The sequence below is a fragment of the Malaya genurostris genome, chromosome 1 (genome assembly GCF_030247185.1).
Source record: "Malaya genurostris strain Urasoe2022 chromosome 1, Malgen_1.1, whole genome shotgun sequence".
NCBI classification, from domain to species: Eukaryota; Metazoa; Arthropoda; class Insecta; order Diptera; family Culicidae; genus Malaya; species Malaya genurostris.
Window position 1 is genome coordinate 83,966,723 of NC_080570.1, and position 18,022 is coordinate 83,984,744.

The 18,022-nt window shown below is 37.0% G+C and overlaps 2 protein-coding genes across 4 annotated transcripts in view; one reads left to right on the forward strand and one right to left on the reverse strand.

Annotated features, from left to right (window-relative positions):
- The window catches only part of LOC131440648 (protein YIF1B-A), a 32,515-nt gene extending 15,004 nt beyond the window's left edge, over positions 1-17,511 (forward strand). For 2 of the 3 annotated variants that reach the window (XM_058612117.1, XM_058612116.1), the window contains exons 2-5: positions 2,952-3,083; positions 13,801-14,291; positions 14,349-14,735; positions 14,796-17,511. In XM_058612117.1, coding sequence (XP_058468100.1) covers positions 3,002-3,083; positions 13,801-14,291; positions 14,349-14,735; positions 14,796-15,020 — 1,185 coding nt within the window. In that variant the 5' untranslated portion in view covers positions 2,952-3,001 and the 3' untranslated portion in view covers positions 15,021-17,511. The remainder of the gene's footprint in view (positions 1-2,951; positions 3,084-13,800; positions 14,292-14,348; positions 14,736-14,795) is intronic. The other variant, XM_058612118.1, reaches the window with a different exon arrangement.
- Positions 1-18,022, reverse strand: part of LOC131440647 (neuroendocrine convertase 2) — a 457,599-nt gene that overhangs the window by 338,729 nt on the left and 100,848 nt on the right. The gene's annotated exons all lie outside the window — the stretch shown is intronic.

The window sequence follows — 18,022 nt, forward strand, 5'->3', positions numbered from 1 at the left end:
GAATACGGATACTTCGGCTTCCGATCCGCGGCCAACACCCATTTCATTAAACTGTAAAGAATGCAGTATCGTTGTTTGCATCTTGCCTTAGGTTGCATTCAGTCAACTCATACGATGAGTCTCGAAGTTCTGGCGGGCGTCTTACCGCTGAAAACCCGATTCTGGGATCTCTCATATCGACTGCTAATCCGATACGATATCTTGAATCCGATACGATATCTTGAATCCGATGGTGATTGAAAACTTCGAAAGGTTTGTCGAGGTTAATTCTCAAACACGTTTTATGTCCTTGTATTTTGACTACATGACTCACAATATTAATCCTTCTTCGTTTGTTCCCAACCGTGCTCATATCTTGGATACTTTTAATTCTTCTGTGTTTTTCGACACATCCATGAGAGAAGAAATTCGTGGAATCCCGGATCAAACATCAACAGGTCTACTGGCTTCGCAATCTTTAATCAGAACATCACCGCTTCGTACAAACTCAGTTATCCGGCTGCAGTTTACGTCGCAGAATTAGCTGCTATTCAGTACATCCTTGAGATCATTGAAACCTTGCCCAAAGACCATTACTTCATCATCACGGACAGTCTAAGCTCAATAGAAGCTCTCCGGGCAATAAAGCCAGGAAAGTATCCCTCATATTTCCTGGGGAAAATGCGGGAACTCTTGAGAACTTTATCTGGACGGTCTTATTTAATATCCTTAGTTTGGGTCCCATCGCATTGTTCCATTCCGGGCAATGAAAAGGCAGACTCGTTCGCAAAGGTGGGCGCATTAGGAGGTGATATTTATGAAAGATTAATTTGCTTGAATGATTTTTTTAGTATTGCTCGTCGGAGTAAACTCGAAAGTTGGCAAACTTTATCTGGAAGACTCAGGCAATATTCAATTCACCGGCCAATGCCGATCTCCAGCTGAAAGCTGAATTATCGAGAATCCGAGACCCCGATACGACATTATCTAATGATACTATTCTAGTATTAAGTTAGTCGTTAATTAAGATTAGAAAATACCCTTGGCATCTTCGAGCTTAAGCAGTGTTCCTAAAAACATATATTATTGAATAAAAAAAAGAAGCCTCAAATGAATTGAAATAAACCACAAATATGAATAAATGAATCTAAATGAACGTAACTTTATTTGATTGTATTTAATAAAGCAGTACAGTAGGGATTATTACTAAACTACTGAGAAAATTTTATTATTGTTAGACTGGCGGCTTTGCTCCACATAGAGAGCACACATGTCCCGCACTGAAAATATTGAGCTGCTTTTTGAACCATCGTAAACTCTAAACCAAATGGATCTAACGAATGGTTTGGTATTTTTTTGTGTTTGTTTACTTTTGGTTAAAATTCAGAATTTGAAAAGATATTCGGTTTACTAAAACAACATACATTTTAAGCTTACGATAATGTTTTTCGTATATGGATATTTTTCTTAGAAACGAGTGGAGAAAACCAGTCGTGACAACGGTGCACTATATATCCACGAAAAAATATAAAAAAATGTCTAGAAAAAATGTAACTTCATTTCCCGGTTAACCGGAATTATGAGCGCCTTTCGGAGTACTGCACAACCCGTCAAGTCCACCAGAAATAACTTTCTAACAAAATGTATTGGCAGCAAGTGGACATATTGATATGAAATTATTTTCTGCCTATAAGTAAACGAAAAGCATTCAGTAGTTCTAATGTTTTAAAAACTTGTGCACTTCTACTTCATTCCATTCGACAAACCCTTCAAGAAATTTTTTCGGTTGGGTAATAAAAAGACATTTACTGAAAATTTTAATAACTGTTTGACAGTTAGTTTTCACGACAATCAGTATTTACAGAAGTTCGATTACTGGAAGATTATTTTACCATACGGACTGTATGGTTTTTACCGCACTCGGCGACTATTCATATTTACCGTATGAATAGTAGGGCAACGGCTCCCTATTTCATCTGAGCTCCTATTTCCATCTCATCCCTTTACCTCATAACTTTGAACATGAATAATATTTTACAACCTACCGGAAGCAAACTGTGAAATGTTTTAAAATGATTTGAAAAGCTATTGTCACACTTTCCTATTGAAAGAAATGGTTTTAAATTCTTCGGTGATCGTTTTTTTTTCATATAAAATAAACTCACTTTTCAATTTAGGACACATTTTCGTCTCAAGATTTACAGTTCGTCATGTTTCTGAATATCTACTAATCGATTCGTCTCAAAACATGATCACTATTTCGCACAATTACACTACCATTGAATGCTGGATGACTTCATAGTTATTTATTAGGCAGCCATGCGTATGCGGGTGAGAGTGTAATAGTGGAATATTTTGTTTTGATTGCTGTCGCCATTGCTAATTTTTAGGATGAATAAAAGATCAACGATAGGATGGATAAAAATCCATTGAGATGAAATTAGGAGCAGAGTAGTGAAAACATCATTAGTGTTTTTAGCTGTTTTATAAATATTAGTTGAATTTTCAAGAAATGTGAATCTATTCTCAACGTGGAGCAAGGCGAATGAAGCAGTAATATGAAATAATTACAGTGATTTTAGTGCCTAATTCGGGGTTTGAAGTCGACGTCCTTACAAATGAGATGAAATAGGGAGCCCTTACCCTATATCTATTTACAGAATTTTGTAATGAAAACTTGCGTAAAACTGATCGGCCAGTAGAAAATTGAATAATTGTTGTAAAATGAAGTTCATGTACCGAAATATCGGTAATTTCTATTGATTACCGAAAGTTTTCGTCAAAAAAATTACTGAACAACGGAATCGAATCTTTGTATGTAGGTGTATCAATTCTCAAATTCATTTAATGTACAGATACGAAAATTCTTAGTGTGGCGCACTTGCCTTACCATCCCGTAATACTATTTCCTGTATCATTCCTGCAAAGAAATATATTTTCGCACCACTTTCAAAAATCATTTTTGCTTTCAGCTTTCGCTGGCGGTCCTGCCAAACCAAAACGCGTAAGTGACGTCACCGCAATGGGCACTCCTATATATTCTCAGTCTGGCTCATTTGAACATACGATGCAATCTTCAACAAGCAATGCCAATGTCGCACCAGGTAATTTTATCGTTTGGCTTACGTATAGTTGATAGAAAAGCTAACGCACATTTTAAAGATTGAACCATACACGGTACTCTAGATGCACCTAGAAACAATGCTGGAAACGGTCCCTCCACGTGACTGTTTTAAGTGAAATTCCTAAGTTGGTATCTAAAACTGTAGACAGAGATGTCCATCTCCTCTGTGTGACGAACAACTTCAACGAGAGCTCTTCTCTTTCACATATATACCCCACTGTTGTATAAAGTGTGCACGCATCATGAGTGCGTTTGTTTATTTCATTTTACCTCCTCCACTGAATCCCACCAAAGTGCTAGAGCAGAGCTAATAAATTCTCTGAGGTGGATGCAGATACTTTCACATAGGTGTACACGCCGGTGAGCACTCTGGTGTATAGTTTGCGTAGAAAAAGCGTGGACACGCAAAATCAGTAAAATAAAACAATTTATCGTAAAATTTTCGGTTTTTCTTGCAAATTTTTCATTGCAAGGCCAGATCTACTCTCTATTAATTGAAGTTCACAGAAGTGTTCGCTCACCATCACGCGCCAGTGGTCACTTGGGTGTATTTAGACGAGAGCGCGTGAGAGCGATTCATGCGAAGAGAATGTGTTTCACTCGCGCCAGCTGCTTTAACCACAAGCACACACTCAAATGCTGTCTATTCGACACTGAGAAGAAGTGCGCTTTCCTCTTTGTGCGATGCTTCGTTTTTTGCATCCTCGGTGTGGACAAAAATCTGACGCCAGCGTGTATCACTCTGGTGAAATGCCATCTCTGACTGTAGATGTTTACTTTGAATGTCGTGTGCCGGAAACTTTCCTGTTGCCTACTATCTGGGCAGTCACACATGAATGTCGCGCGAACCATACAAAAGAAAATCGCATGTGACAGTCATGAGTGAGCGCTACATGAATGTAGTGGCGACAGTCTTAGTCGTATTGGGCGATGATTTATTGCTATTCGTTACAAACTATAACATTATGGGTATTTTTCGGTTTAGTGAGTAGAAATCGAAAATCGTTGTTTTGTGTCGTTTCAATATCCAAAATGGCAACTTCCGGTTCATCGATGTTCGTCACAAACCATACAGTTTGGGTATTTTTCATACTGATTTGATGAGTAGAAGTTGAAACAAGATGTTTGAAGTCACTTCAATATTCAAGATGGCGACTTCCGGTACATCGACATTCGTTACAAACCATAACAATTTGGGTGTTTTTCGAACAGGTTAGACGAGTAGAAATCGTAAATCGATATTTGTTGTTGTTTCAATATTCAAAATTCAAACCATCACATTTTGAGTATTTTTCAAACGTTTTTGATGAGTAGAAATCAAAAATCGAAGTTTTATGTCGCTTCAATTTCCAAGATAGCTCCCGGTTCATCGATATTCGTTACAAACCATAACAATTTGAGTATTTTTCGAACGGGTTTGATGAATCGTAAATCGATGTTTGGTGTCGTTTCAATATACAAGCTTGTGACTACGATGTGCTGTGTACGATCCCTTCTCGCGACAATTCAAAATGAAATTGCTAAGTTGGTATCTATGACTTTAGATGTCAGCTAAGAATGCCGTGTGGATGGCAACTTTTACGTTGCTTGCCATCCGGCAGTATTTAATGAATGTCGTGCGTATCACACAGATGAATGTCGCTAGTGATAGTCGTTAGCAAGCGCCATAGGAATTTAGCTACGACAGTCTTACTCATATTGGGCGATGAATGTAATGAAAGAATGATCGTCATCTACACGATACCTAAAAAATTAAATTTTTTTTTATAAAAAAAATCTGCATGATGGGCTACATTTTCGTTTTGGCAGACCCTGTCAGCTTGAAGCGAAATCAATCTTCAGTTCAGCTACGCCATCGCACGGCATCACATTCAACATTTCATGTCAATTGTATGAGTGCGCAGTACTGCTATTTTTGCGCGCACGAATTTGACATTTATCTCCCTTACTTCTATGTACGAGATTCGATGCGGACTCGCCTGAGGGCAGCACTCTCGCAAAAAAGGATGTTGCCAATAATTTGTTCGGGAAATGTGAGAGCTGGATATCTTGTTAATATGATTTCTTTGGTTTTGGAGAGAATTCCGTTTTTGGTAGTATCATTTCACGAAGAAATTCTGCATGGCGTCATTAATGACTGTTCTCTCGATCAGAGTTGCTAAATGTCACTATCAACGAGCAACTTTGCACGACGAAGATTGGAAAGTTTAAGTCACTGGACTGCTGCCAACCAGGCTCTACCAATCGTCATATATTGAGTGTCTGCGATTGATACACTCAAAATAATAATCATATTATAGTTACGTGAAAAGTTATGTGAATATTTTCCACCCTACTTTTCACGTAGGTTTTAATGGACTGGCATTTAAAAGCTGTTTAATGCATAATCCAGTAAAAGTTACGTGTTTCATAGGTAAAATGTAATGTACTGTTCATATCACATTTATCTATCAGTTCATATCAAATTTAGATACCAGAAAATTACAATTTTATATATTGGTTGAAGTCGAAAGGGAGATTCAAGATTTTGATATAAATCTATGAAATGAAAAATGCCATGAAATATAAAACATTTATTTCAGAAAATTGTCATATAATTCCAATGCCTTAAAAAGCAACCAATAACGTCGTGGTATCTCAAATCGACAAGCCTCCAGAAATCGTTTTGTTGTCACTGCCATCCAACCGAAGCTGAAGTCGAGATCCGAGAACTCCCATAACACTACCGATGCAGGTTGAGTTCGCATTACATGGGTCCAGTGTCTCTAGCTTCATACCGATTCATTCGACAGGAGCGGGCACACTTTCGGACTCACGCAGGCACTCGGTCCAGTTGAACACATGAATACTTTCATACTGGAATGGTCCGGTCGATGTAGTTAAAAATTGTAATTAAATAATATTTCTCGCAAATATTTACACTACTTATACTTTGAGGGCCACTGTTCGCCATTTTCAAAATCGAGTTTTTCACACTGGAAATTCACTTAGATTGTTTGACGTTTGGTAAATTCACATAAATCTTATGTGATGACTCTATTCATTTTAGGGGATGTTCGTGTAACATTCAATTTCGTCACGTAAAACATTCAATTTGACATTTGAAACCAGTTTACGTGATTTTTCAAGTGAATCGAAGGTGAATTTTTTTTGAGTGTATTATCTTCATTTCTCCTGTCACTGCTTAATTACGATGTGACTAAATATTAATCAAGCAGCATAAACATTGAATTAAATTCATGTACACCAATAAACTCCGAAATCCAATGACTTTTTACAAATAACAATGAACTTTATCAATTTATGTTTATGTTAGTACTCTCATGGAATTTTTGTACTTCAACAGGGAATAGGAGAATGTGAGAGAGAACAAAATGCGTCACCTGTCTTTGACTGAGTATACTTCTACTTGGTCGTTGAACTATCGAGTATCTCATTTGACAGACACTTTGATCGTACCGATTACAGTTGACGATGATTTTAATCAGTCTGTCAAGGTCATTTGACATGACTGACAATTTGCAGCTCTGCTCTCGATACTGTACCATGAAATGATCAAATGTCATACCATTGTTGCAAAAGAATAATGTCAACTAATAAGCGGCCCTTACACGAGACAATATTATTGTCAATACAAGGAGTATTGACAATACTTTTGATCGTGTAATGGAAACTTCATTGGATTGACGAAAATATTGTCAAAAAATCAAAAGCAGCCCTTACACGTGACAATATTATTGTCAATCCAAAATATTGTCAATACCGTCAATCCAATTGACTTGGTAACTTGAGTCCGCATTTTTCGAGAAAATCAAGCGTTTGGAGCTTCAAATATTGCAAATGAATATTAAAATATAGAGAGAAGAGATTATTACACATATTTAACAGTTTCTCTCTGGAGAGAAAGTATTGTTGGATTGATGAGCAGTTTTGATTTTTTTGACAATATTTTCTTCAAACCAATGAAGTTTCCATTACACGATCAAAAGTATTGTCAATACTCCTTGTATTGACAATAATATTGTCTCGTGTAAGGGTCGCTAAAACTGCTCATCAATCCGACAATACTTTCTCTCCAGAGAGAAACTGTTAAATATGTGCAACAACCTCTTCTCTCAATATTTTAATATTCATTTGCAATATTTAAAACGCCAAACGCTAGAATTTCTCGAAAAACTCGGACTCAAGTTATCAAGCCAATTGGATTGATGGTATGGACAATACTTTGGATTGACAATAATATTGTCACGCGTAAGGGCCGCTATATGGATCACTCTTTCGATTCACGAGGGACATCACAGTAACATTAGTTTTGCAATTAACGAAAATTCACTATTTTTGAAAATTATCAAACAGGACTTGCATGGAAAAGGAAAAATAAAATCGAAAATCACAACATTTTTACATTTACTAGATGCTGGTTTGTCAACCAGTAAAAATTCACAATATTAAAAAAAAAAGTGAAACAATAATGAAAAAGGCATGTCAATAGAGGTCGAAAATTACTAAATTCATGTACTTTAACGTGTATAGTATATTTAAAGAATCGAAAATAAGGTACGATTTTGGTAAAATTCAGTTTGAATTTATTTCGATTTCATAGTTTAGTAAAGTTTTGGCAATATTCTAGTAAATTTTTAAACTCACTTTTTCATAGAACATATTTTCTAAATTCAATGGAAACCGCATTTTAGAAATCTCGGTTAATTTATCAAACGGCCCTATAAGCAAGTGACTTTATGTTTGTTTTTTCTTCTGATTATTGTGGAGCGACTATGAAGTCTCTCGATAATCTTCCACAACTGATCTGAAGTCAAAGGACTCAGGAATCGGTATGAGTACCGGTAAATGTTTGAACGGCTTAGTAGTCAATAAATGAGACAGTAAACAAGAAGGAATTGTCCTTTGCTTATACGACTACTTGTAAAATTCACCAAAATCGATTGATCGATGCTTTACTGAGATAATCGGTTTCACATGGGCAGATCACTATGTCACTATATTACTATTTGCTATATTATTATTAATTTATTACTATGAAATGGCATGAGCCTGGAGTTAAACGACTTAATTTATGAGTGCCATATATTAAGTACTTAGTTACATTACCTTCAAATAAACTTAACACTGACTTTTTCACAAAGTAAATGATTGTTTAATCGAGAATGGTCATATTTGCAAATTGGTTATAAACAGTGTTGAGAAAATCATGATCAGAAAAAGTTCATTTCATTATCACTCGTAAGAAAATTAGTTCAAGAGCTTTTTTTTAGTTTCGCCTTAGAAAAGTGGAAATGTCTCTACAGCACAAAAATGGTTTTTCTTCGAAACCTCTTAATTACCAGTTCAAGAGACGATGAAATTTCACTCGCATAAATATCGCTTAAGAGATGATCGAAAGCAAAGACATCATATTAACAAGATATCCAGCTCTCACATTTCCCGAACAAATCATTGGCAACATCCTTTTTTGCGAGCATGTCGCCCCCAGACGAGCCCGCATCGAATCTTATACATAGAAGTAGGGGAGAAAAATGTCAAATTCGTGCGCGCCAAAATAGCAGGGTTGCGCACCCATACAATTGACATGATATGTTGAATGTGATGCCGTGCGATGGCGTTGCTGAACTGAAGATTGACTTCGCTTCAAGCTGACAGGGTCTGTCGAAAGGGAGAAGAGCCTCCGATGATAAATAAAACGACAGTTTTACCCTTTACAGTTCTTTGTATTACTAAGATTTAGATTTTTATGCAATCCGAATTTCTAAGCGGAATTGTAGAATTTTAAAGCTTGTATTCGTAGGAGAGAGCGACTCGATTTGTTTCCATTGTAAGATTCGCCCTTTGGAAAACAACTGACATATCATGTCAAGTGTATAGGCCCAAGATTTCTGCTTCGATTGACATAAAAACTTAACAGAAAATTCTTGAAATGTTTTATTATAACAAATTATAAAAGAAAAAATATTATTTTTTCAAAATGTTAGACCCTACGGGCTTCCTTGAGTAATAAATTGTTTCCATTGATTTTATAGACAAAAAACTTTAAACGCGTTGTTTCTCGAAAGCAAAAGTCCGTGTCCATTGTCATTCAAAAACTACTGCACCAATTTTTTTCAAATTTTGCATACACTTTCTACATATGAAAAACCAGGCCCCTTTTGTTTTTTGTTATTTTGGGGAGGTTTTACAGCTACAAAACGGCGGATTTTTACGTAAAAAAATCGTAGTTTTCACTTTGAACAACCACCAAAAATAAAAAACTGTTGCTATGATTTGTTCACTTCTGATTAGTCTGCGCTGAGATACAGTGGACACCGCAAATCATGATTTCTTAGACGCGTCATCAAAAATACCTCTTCACAGACTTATTTCTCAATATTTTTCCACCGAAAAATGACAAATTAACGTTCGAATGATTTCATCATTTAGACTCTACCCCTCCTTAAACTAATCTACATTACAGATGAAGTCCCGTTAACGTTGACAGAAGTTGACTGATCGTCTTTATTGTACTTAAAACTGTTTGTTAAGAGTTTTGTGACCCCATAAAGGAGTTTAGACGTTACACGTCTTGTGTAATAGAAAAGTGTCTTGCAAATAGCATTAACTTTACGTCTACTCGGCGGATCATGTTGATCCATGTGTTTTATTCAGCAGTTAAATATAATCGAAGACGAAACATAAACATGTAAAATGGTTTTGTGCGCCTAGTATAAATTTGGGGTTAAAAAGACTTTTTCCCCTTCAAATTACTACCAAATTGTTTTTATATCTGTGAGGCCGAAATCGTTCAGACTTACTCAAAAGGCTGAAGACGATATCATCATTCTTACTGAAACCGGGCTCGACGATCGGATCAATTCCCAACAGTTATTTGGAAATGCATTCAACGTTTTCCGCTGCGACCGCAGCTTAGCAAACAGTGTCAAATCAAAGTTTGGCGGTGTTTTAGTTGCTGTTTCTCAAAAATATGCCAGCTCTGTTGTACAAACGGTAAATGGTCGTTGCCTCGAACAAGTGTGTGTATGTGCTACCGTGCGGGACCGAAAGATATTTCTGTGCGGTGTGTATATCCCTCCCGATAAAAGCCAGCAAATTGGTGTGATCGATGAGCACATTTATACTGTTTCGGAGCTGTGCAGCAAAAGTTCCGCAAGTGATATTGTTTTTGTGTGCGGTGATTTCAACCAGCCACGGATAACGTGGGGTCATGGATCAGACGTAACACAATCTCCTTCCTCTCTTCTACCCGTTGCCAGTACGACACTGATAGATGGTATGGATTATTTGAATTTATATCAAAGGAATCGCCATAAGAATCATCTCGGACGAACGCTCGATCTGATATTTTGTTCGTTAGAGAGCCAATTGGTAGTTGATCGTTGTGTTGCCCCACTACTACCCGTGGACCTTCACCATCCGCCTTTAGCTGTTTCATTGTCCGTTGATTGTGAAAGCGTTTCATGTGATACCCAGCTTATTGTCGAATCAATGTCATTGAACTACCGAAAAATTGATTTTACTGCCTTTCAAGCATATTTGCAGGATGTTAATTGGTCTGTTTTGTATGAAATCGATAACGTGAATGAGATGTCTTCGCTATTCTGTGATATTTTGTTTCAATGGCTCAGTTCTAATCTTCCATTAGCAAAACGACCCATTGCTACTCCTTGGACTACAGCGTACCTACGTAAACTCAAGCGGGATCGCAATGCCTGGCAACGCAAACATCGTCGTTTTCATAATGCTGAGACACAAAGAATGTTCAAACACTACAGTGAAAGTTATCGTAAATTGAACGCGCGGCTATACAAAGATTACGTCATGCGAGTTCAAACTGACCTTCGACGGAATCCCAAGAAGTTCTGGACATTTGTCAACTCAAAGCGAAAATGTTCATCCATTCCTCCAAATGTTTGTCTCGACGGCGTGGAGTCTAACTCAACGGTGGATTCGTGCGAGCTGTTCGCAACATTTTTCGCTTCGGTATTTGCTGGAAATACTGCTCCCGACGCCGAAGCTGATGTCGCTGCTATGGACGTTCCTGAAAATTTAGTGCGTATGGATACGTTTATAATTACTCCTGAAATGATTCTTGCCGCTGCGAAGAAACTGAAAAAATCGTATTCAGCCGGACCTGATGGAATACCCGCTGCAGTTTACACTAATTGTACTGCTGCTTTAGCTGAGCCTCTGTGCATTATTTTCAACAAATCTTTCGAGCAAGGCATTTTTCCTGAGATTTGGAAGCAATCCTTCATGTTCCCTGTATTCAAGAGTGGTGACCGTCGTAATGTAAGAAACTATCGAGGCATAACAAGTTTATCTGCTGCTTCAAAGCTTTTTGAAATAATTGTAAGCAATGAGATGCTCTTTCGCACTAAACATTATATCTCAACTGAACAACATGGGTTTATTCCTGGACGCTCGGTCAGCACAAATCTATTAGAGTTCACTTCGACCTGCATTTCGCGTATGGAGGAAAAGGTACAAATCGATGCGGTATACACGGATCTAAAAGCAGCGTTTGACCGAATAGACCACCGAATACTCCTTCGAAAGATGTCGCGATTAGGTGGAACTCAAAAGTTCATTGATTGGTTATACTCTTACTTGTGTGGTAGAGTTTTACGAATAAAATTGGGCTCGAGCGTTTCATCTCAGTTTACGAATGTGTCAGGAGTACCTCAAGGCAGCAATATGGGTCCGCTTCTGTTCTCTTTGTTTTTCAATGATGCTATTTTGCTGCTCAGTAACGGCTGCAGATTAGTTTACGCTGATGATTTGAAATTGTACCATGTAATTCGATCTATTGACGACTGTGTCCGGCTCCAACAGCTCCTCGATACATTTGTTGCTTGGTGCAAAAGAAACTGGCTGATTATCAGTACTGCGAAATGTCAGGTCATAACGTTCCACCGAATACAGAATCCATTGCATTTTGATTATCAAATTGATGGACAAACGCTCCAAAGAGTTGATCATGTTAACGATCCTGGTGTTTTGTTGGATGCACTGGGTTTTATTGCCAAAATCGGACGTGACTTCAAAGATCCCCATTGCTTGAAGGCATTATACTGTTCATTGGTTCGACCGCTACTTGAGAATGCTAGTTTAGTTTGGAGCCCGTATCAGATTGTTTGGAACTTACGGATTGAACGTGTTCAGAAAAGATTTGTCCGACTGGCTCTAAGAAATCTTCCCTGGCAAAACCCGCTTGACCTTCCACCGTACCCCGATCGCTGTCGTCTGATAGGTCTTGATTCATTGGAACGGCGCAGGTAAATTCAACAAGCTGTGTTTGTGGCAAAACTAATCAATGGCGATATCGACTCACCGCAACTTTTGTCTCTACTTGATTTCCGTGCCACGCAACGATTGCTGCGTTCTACTAGCCTATTTCAACCGAGATATCATCGAACGACGTTCGGATTCCATGAACCGATAACTACATGTATAAGAACATTTTCCACTGTTGAAAATCTTTTCGATTTTAATGAACCGACACATAAGTTTATTCAGAAAGTGTTACGATCGAATATTTTATAACTTGACTGATATATTCATTAAGACTTATTATATTGTCAGATGAATAAATGGAATAAATAAATAAATAAATAAATAAATGTAGCATGATAATATTGACCCGACTAACCCAAAAGAAATACTTTCCCACATTCCAGCATTCACACGATCTATAACCAATCCTTCTCTGATCACAGATCATAAACTAAAACCGAACATGCACTAAAATCCCAAACACCAATCTTTACATCCTTTATCCTTCAAGTACCATGCATCCAAATTTATAACAGGTCGTAAAAACACTTGACGATCGTTACATTTCCCAAGAGCCAACCATATGGTTCACACTAAGTTCCTATGCTAGCCGGCCGTGTTGCAACATATGCTGTACACAGCAAGCTAAGCAAGCTTCCCACACTATCCGCCTATGCGACAATTCTTTCCCTTGCGTAATGCGCTATAGGTTCAATCGCCTTCTTTTGCATTGATGCACCAATCGATATTCTCTCTCTTTCTCCTATCAATGTATTTAACGAAAAAATTGTAACTGGCTCCTCCCACCTTTATGTACATCGTAGAACAGGCAGTAGGTTAGTTTAAGTTTAAAACATTTAAAAAAAATCTCAGACGAACAATCAAAGATGAAGGTTGTAATCCTTCCAATGTTTTTTAATAGTGAACGAAAAGAAAACAACAATAAGAAGGTCCCAAGGCGGCGGAGCCTCAATTTTTATTTATTTTCTTTTCTTTCTATCACGCGAGGACAAGGTAACCTCGTCGCCAAGCCGCTGAAGTAGCGCAGTCCAAGTCGTCCCATAACTAATCGAAAACGATGTCCACTAGCAGAAAAACTGTAATCCACGAGTTTGCCTTCTCGTTTTAAAATGAAAGCTTTTGTAGCTTTCGGCCTTATTGTGCATCGGCTTTTTGTGATATTCGGCCTTTTGTGATTCGGCTTAATGTGATTTGGCTTTTTTAGGTACTCCCTTCTGAAAGTACTTCATAGGTGCATCAATTCTTAAAACCAAGCGTTCATTTATTGTGCAAACACGAAAATTCTTAGTATGGCGCACTTGCCTTACCATCACCTATTACAATTTCCTGTATCATTTCTGCAAAAAATATTATATTACTCTAACAACACTTTCAAAAATCATTTTTATTTTCAGCTTTCGTTGGCGGTCTAGCAAAACCAAAACGCGTAAGCGACGTCAACGCAATGGGTCCTATATATTCTCAGTCTGGTTCATTTGAACATACAATGCCACCTTCAACAAGCAATCCCAATGTCGTCCCAGATAATCAATATATGTCAAGCGGATTTTACGGATTTTCTCATCATGGTAATTATCCGAATCCACAACAGCAGCTTGAAGTACCTCAAAATCGCAATATGTTATCAAATCAGTCTGAAATTATTCAGCAAGGAACGAGTACTGTCAATTCTGGCGTCCCAGCTCAATTTTCTGTTTTTCAACAACCGATTGTTCAGGACATCGCCAGGCAATATGGCCAGCAATTAGCCGATCAAGGCAAGGAATTAGTTCATACTCAATTTGAAAAATATATCTCTGTTACGAAGCTGAAATATTATTTTGCGGTTGACAACAAGTATGTTATCGGCAAATTGAAATTGATTTTTTGGCCTTTTGCTCAACATGTAAGACTAATGCAAATAATTAAATATCATCTTCCAAGGATTTGCTTTATTTTTTAGAATTGGTCTTTAAAATATGATCACGATAACCCGGTCCAACCACGACATGATATAAATGCTCCTGATTTGTATATCCCGACGATGGCCTATATAACTTACGTCGTTTTAGCTGGAATGATGCTAGGGTTCCAAAAGCGTTTCTCTCCGGAACAACTTGGTATTCAGGCATCTAGTGCCCTGGCATACAGTTTATTTGAATTGGTCGTATACACCTTAATGATATACATTGCCAATATATTGACTACACTGAAATCTTTAGATTTATTGGCACTTAGTGGATACAAATATGTGTCAATTGTTTGCATTTTGTTGTGCAGTATCTTAATGAGTAAAACTGGTTACTATATTTCACTAATTTATTCCAGCGCTAGTTTAGCCTTCTTTTTGGTAATTATTGTCTGAAGTTTATTTTTATAGTATTTCTTAATAAAGTGTACTTTTTTACAGCTACGCACTTTGAAAGCCAAAGTACTGTCGGATCCAATTCAGACGCACGAGCCGCCTACCTATGATCCGTATCGACAAAAACAACAGCAGTTTGAACACAACGTGGGACGAAAAAGAAAACTGTATTTCCTTTTTCTTATCACCGGGGCACAACCGGTACTGGCATTCTGGTTATCATTTCATTTGATTTCAAAAGATGTGGCGAGTACTGCAGCAATGAGCTAATGAATATTTGCAAATTTATTCCTTAAACTGTGCTCTGTTTCGATTTAAAAAGGATGATGGTCAAATAAACTAAACAAAACGTATCAAGAAAAGAAAGAGTAATAATACGTATCAAACATTAAGTATGTAATATACAAATTTCTAACACCAGGAAATTTGGTTTACTCTTGATCCTGAACATAGACACGAACAAAATCGTCTACCAAATTATGGACGAGTTATATTTTTATCGTCAGAATTTTCCAATCCAAGGCCAGAATCCATGCTTACAAGAAGAACTATTGGACTGTACACTGAAAATCATTTTTACCGATTTTTTGAGGAGCTATAAGCTACCCAAAATTAGGTCGTTAGCTACTCAAACTTTGACTTGATCGTAATAACGTACTTCGTCCACCTAGCAGTGAGATGATACTTTTCTTATTAAACCGCATGTGTTTTTTGCATAAATATATTTCGGTGTTTTAGTTCTCATGACATTATTTTAATGACCGTCGTATGAGATTTCAGTCATTCCGACATTTCCGTGTAATGTCGAAACTGCAAATAGGATCGAATTTGAATTTAAACGTGTGACAATCGATTGAACATTCCATGAGATATCGAAGTCAGTTCCACTTTAGAGTTTACGGTTATTTGCGGTACTTCTAGAGCCGGTATTCAGGTACCAGCATAACCTAAAAGGATTCAAGGATTTTTTTGAGAAACGATTCGATGCTGAAACCGGAATTCTAAAATCGGTGTAGCCAAAGTCAGGTAAATTCACCTGAGAAACTGTATAGTTTACATTTGATTCAAAATGATTAAAAATCAGTGTAGACATCTTTGAGAAATCGAAGCGAGATTTAAATTTTTGAATATCTTCCGAATCGAAAACTGAATATTACTAAAACTGAAATAAGTTTATTTGGTTATCGACTATCCAAATCTGCACACCCGATGAACCTGATTAATTTATGTGAAATAGACATTTTTATACTAATCCCCTGTATCCTCTAAACCGGAAGTTGGATCTCCTTATAGTTTCGTTATATTACTTTTTGGTGAGGAAAGGGTTCCAACAAAGACATCATATTAACAAGATATCCAGCTCTCACATTTTCCGAACAAATCATTGGCAACATTCTTTTTTGCGAGCATGTCGCCACCAGGCGAGTCCGCATCGAATCTCATACATAGAAGCAGGGGAGAGAAATGTCAAATTCGTGCGCGCCAAAATAGCAGGGCTGCGCACTCATACAATTGACATGATATGTTGAATGTGATACCGTGCGATGGCGCTGCTGAACTGAAGATTGATTTCGCTCCAAGCTGACAGGGTCTGGTTCCAATCAGCTTTACAGCCCCGTCCAAAACGTATGCCCTCCCCGTTAATTTGTGTCAGGCCGAATTAGCGCATGCACTCATATAAATACCTCTTTCAATATGAGGAAATTATATTATTACCAGTTTTTATTATTTATTGATGTTGGTTTTCTTACCTTTGGTCAAAGTTTATATTCTGTTTTACCTCAATTCCAGTGGTTCTATTCAACTGTGTTTCGTAAGTGTCTTTTGTTGTCATTCTACTTTTTTTCCACTCCGTACTTTTGATGACATGTTATTTTGTTTCTTTAAATGTAAAAGTTAGTTGTATGCAGTGATGTTTTTGTTCTTACCAATATTCCATTTCGTGCCTTAGATAGTGTTCATAAAATGTTTTTCGTATTGAATTTCTTGTTCCTCATCCAGTCATTTCCAAAACAAAGTTTTTTATAAAGACATCTTTGTAAGGCCGCTCATCATGGTTTGACGGATAAGAACTGAGGACATGCGTTTTTAATTACATTTTATTTTTATCACTTGGGTTTAATTAGTATTACACCCAAACCTCCATTTACGAACCTTATATATGTATGTATGTATGCTTACACACTCACTCGTTTTCGTATATGTGTATATATTTATACATATAAATGATCGCTTTTACTTCACCAATATTTATATGTATTAGGAAATACAAATATTTGCACACATGCGTACGTATAATAATACATATATAAGTTACGTAAATGGAGGTTTGGGTCAAAGACATCATATTAACAAGATATCCAGCTCTCACATTTCCCGAACAAATCATTGGCAACATACTTTTTAGCGAGCATGCAGCCCTCAGACGAGTCCGCATCGAATCTCATACATAGAAGTAGGGTAAAGAAATGTCAAATTCGTGCGCGCCAAAATAGCAGGGCTGCGCACCCATACAATTGACATGATATGTTGAACGTGATGCCGTGCGATGGCGCTGTTGAACTGAAGATTGATTTCGCTCCAAGCTGACAGGGTCTGCTAGAATGGATCTAACGACTGCTGCACAATAATCTGTCAGACAATCCGGAAGGCATATGCAAGAGTGATTGCATATTATGCGAAAATGGGACATTTATTAAGTTGAATTATAACAAATAATTTGCGTTGAAATATTACTTTAATAGATGGATTGAAATACAAATTTATATTGTTTGGCTTGAAACAAAATTTGTCCGATTAAACCAAAAACCAAGTTTCTAGAAAAATTTGTTACGCAAATCTGAAATTGTTTTTATTTTGTTACAGATGTATTAACTTTTGTTATTTTTTTGAAAAGTTTCAAGAGTTTTTTGTTGTCAGTTAAGTTATTTAAGCTACTAACGGATTCTTATTCATAACAAACTGTGTTACTAAAACAAAGTAGGAAAACATGTTACTATTTTGCTACTTCATTTTACTCGGGTACTTACTAACAGCATTGCAGCATTCTTTCAATAAACTTAAAACCTGATAGACTGATGGAAAATACATAAAGTATTTGGAACACGTATCTTTAATGTAACGTTTATTATACATTTGCAAAGTGTATTTGTGTATAGTGGCGTGAATATAGTAGAATTAAATTGTTTGAAAACATTATTCTAGTCAAATTATTCTATTAAACGCTCAAGTGACAAAGACTTTGACATGGCAAATTGCGGGAGAGTTTTGCA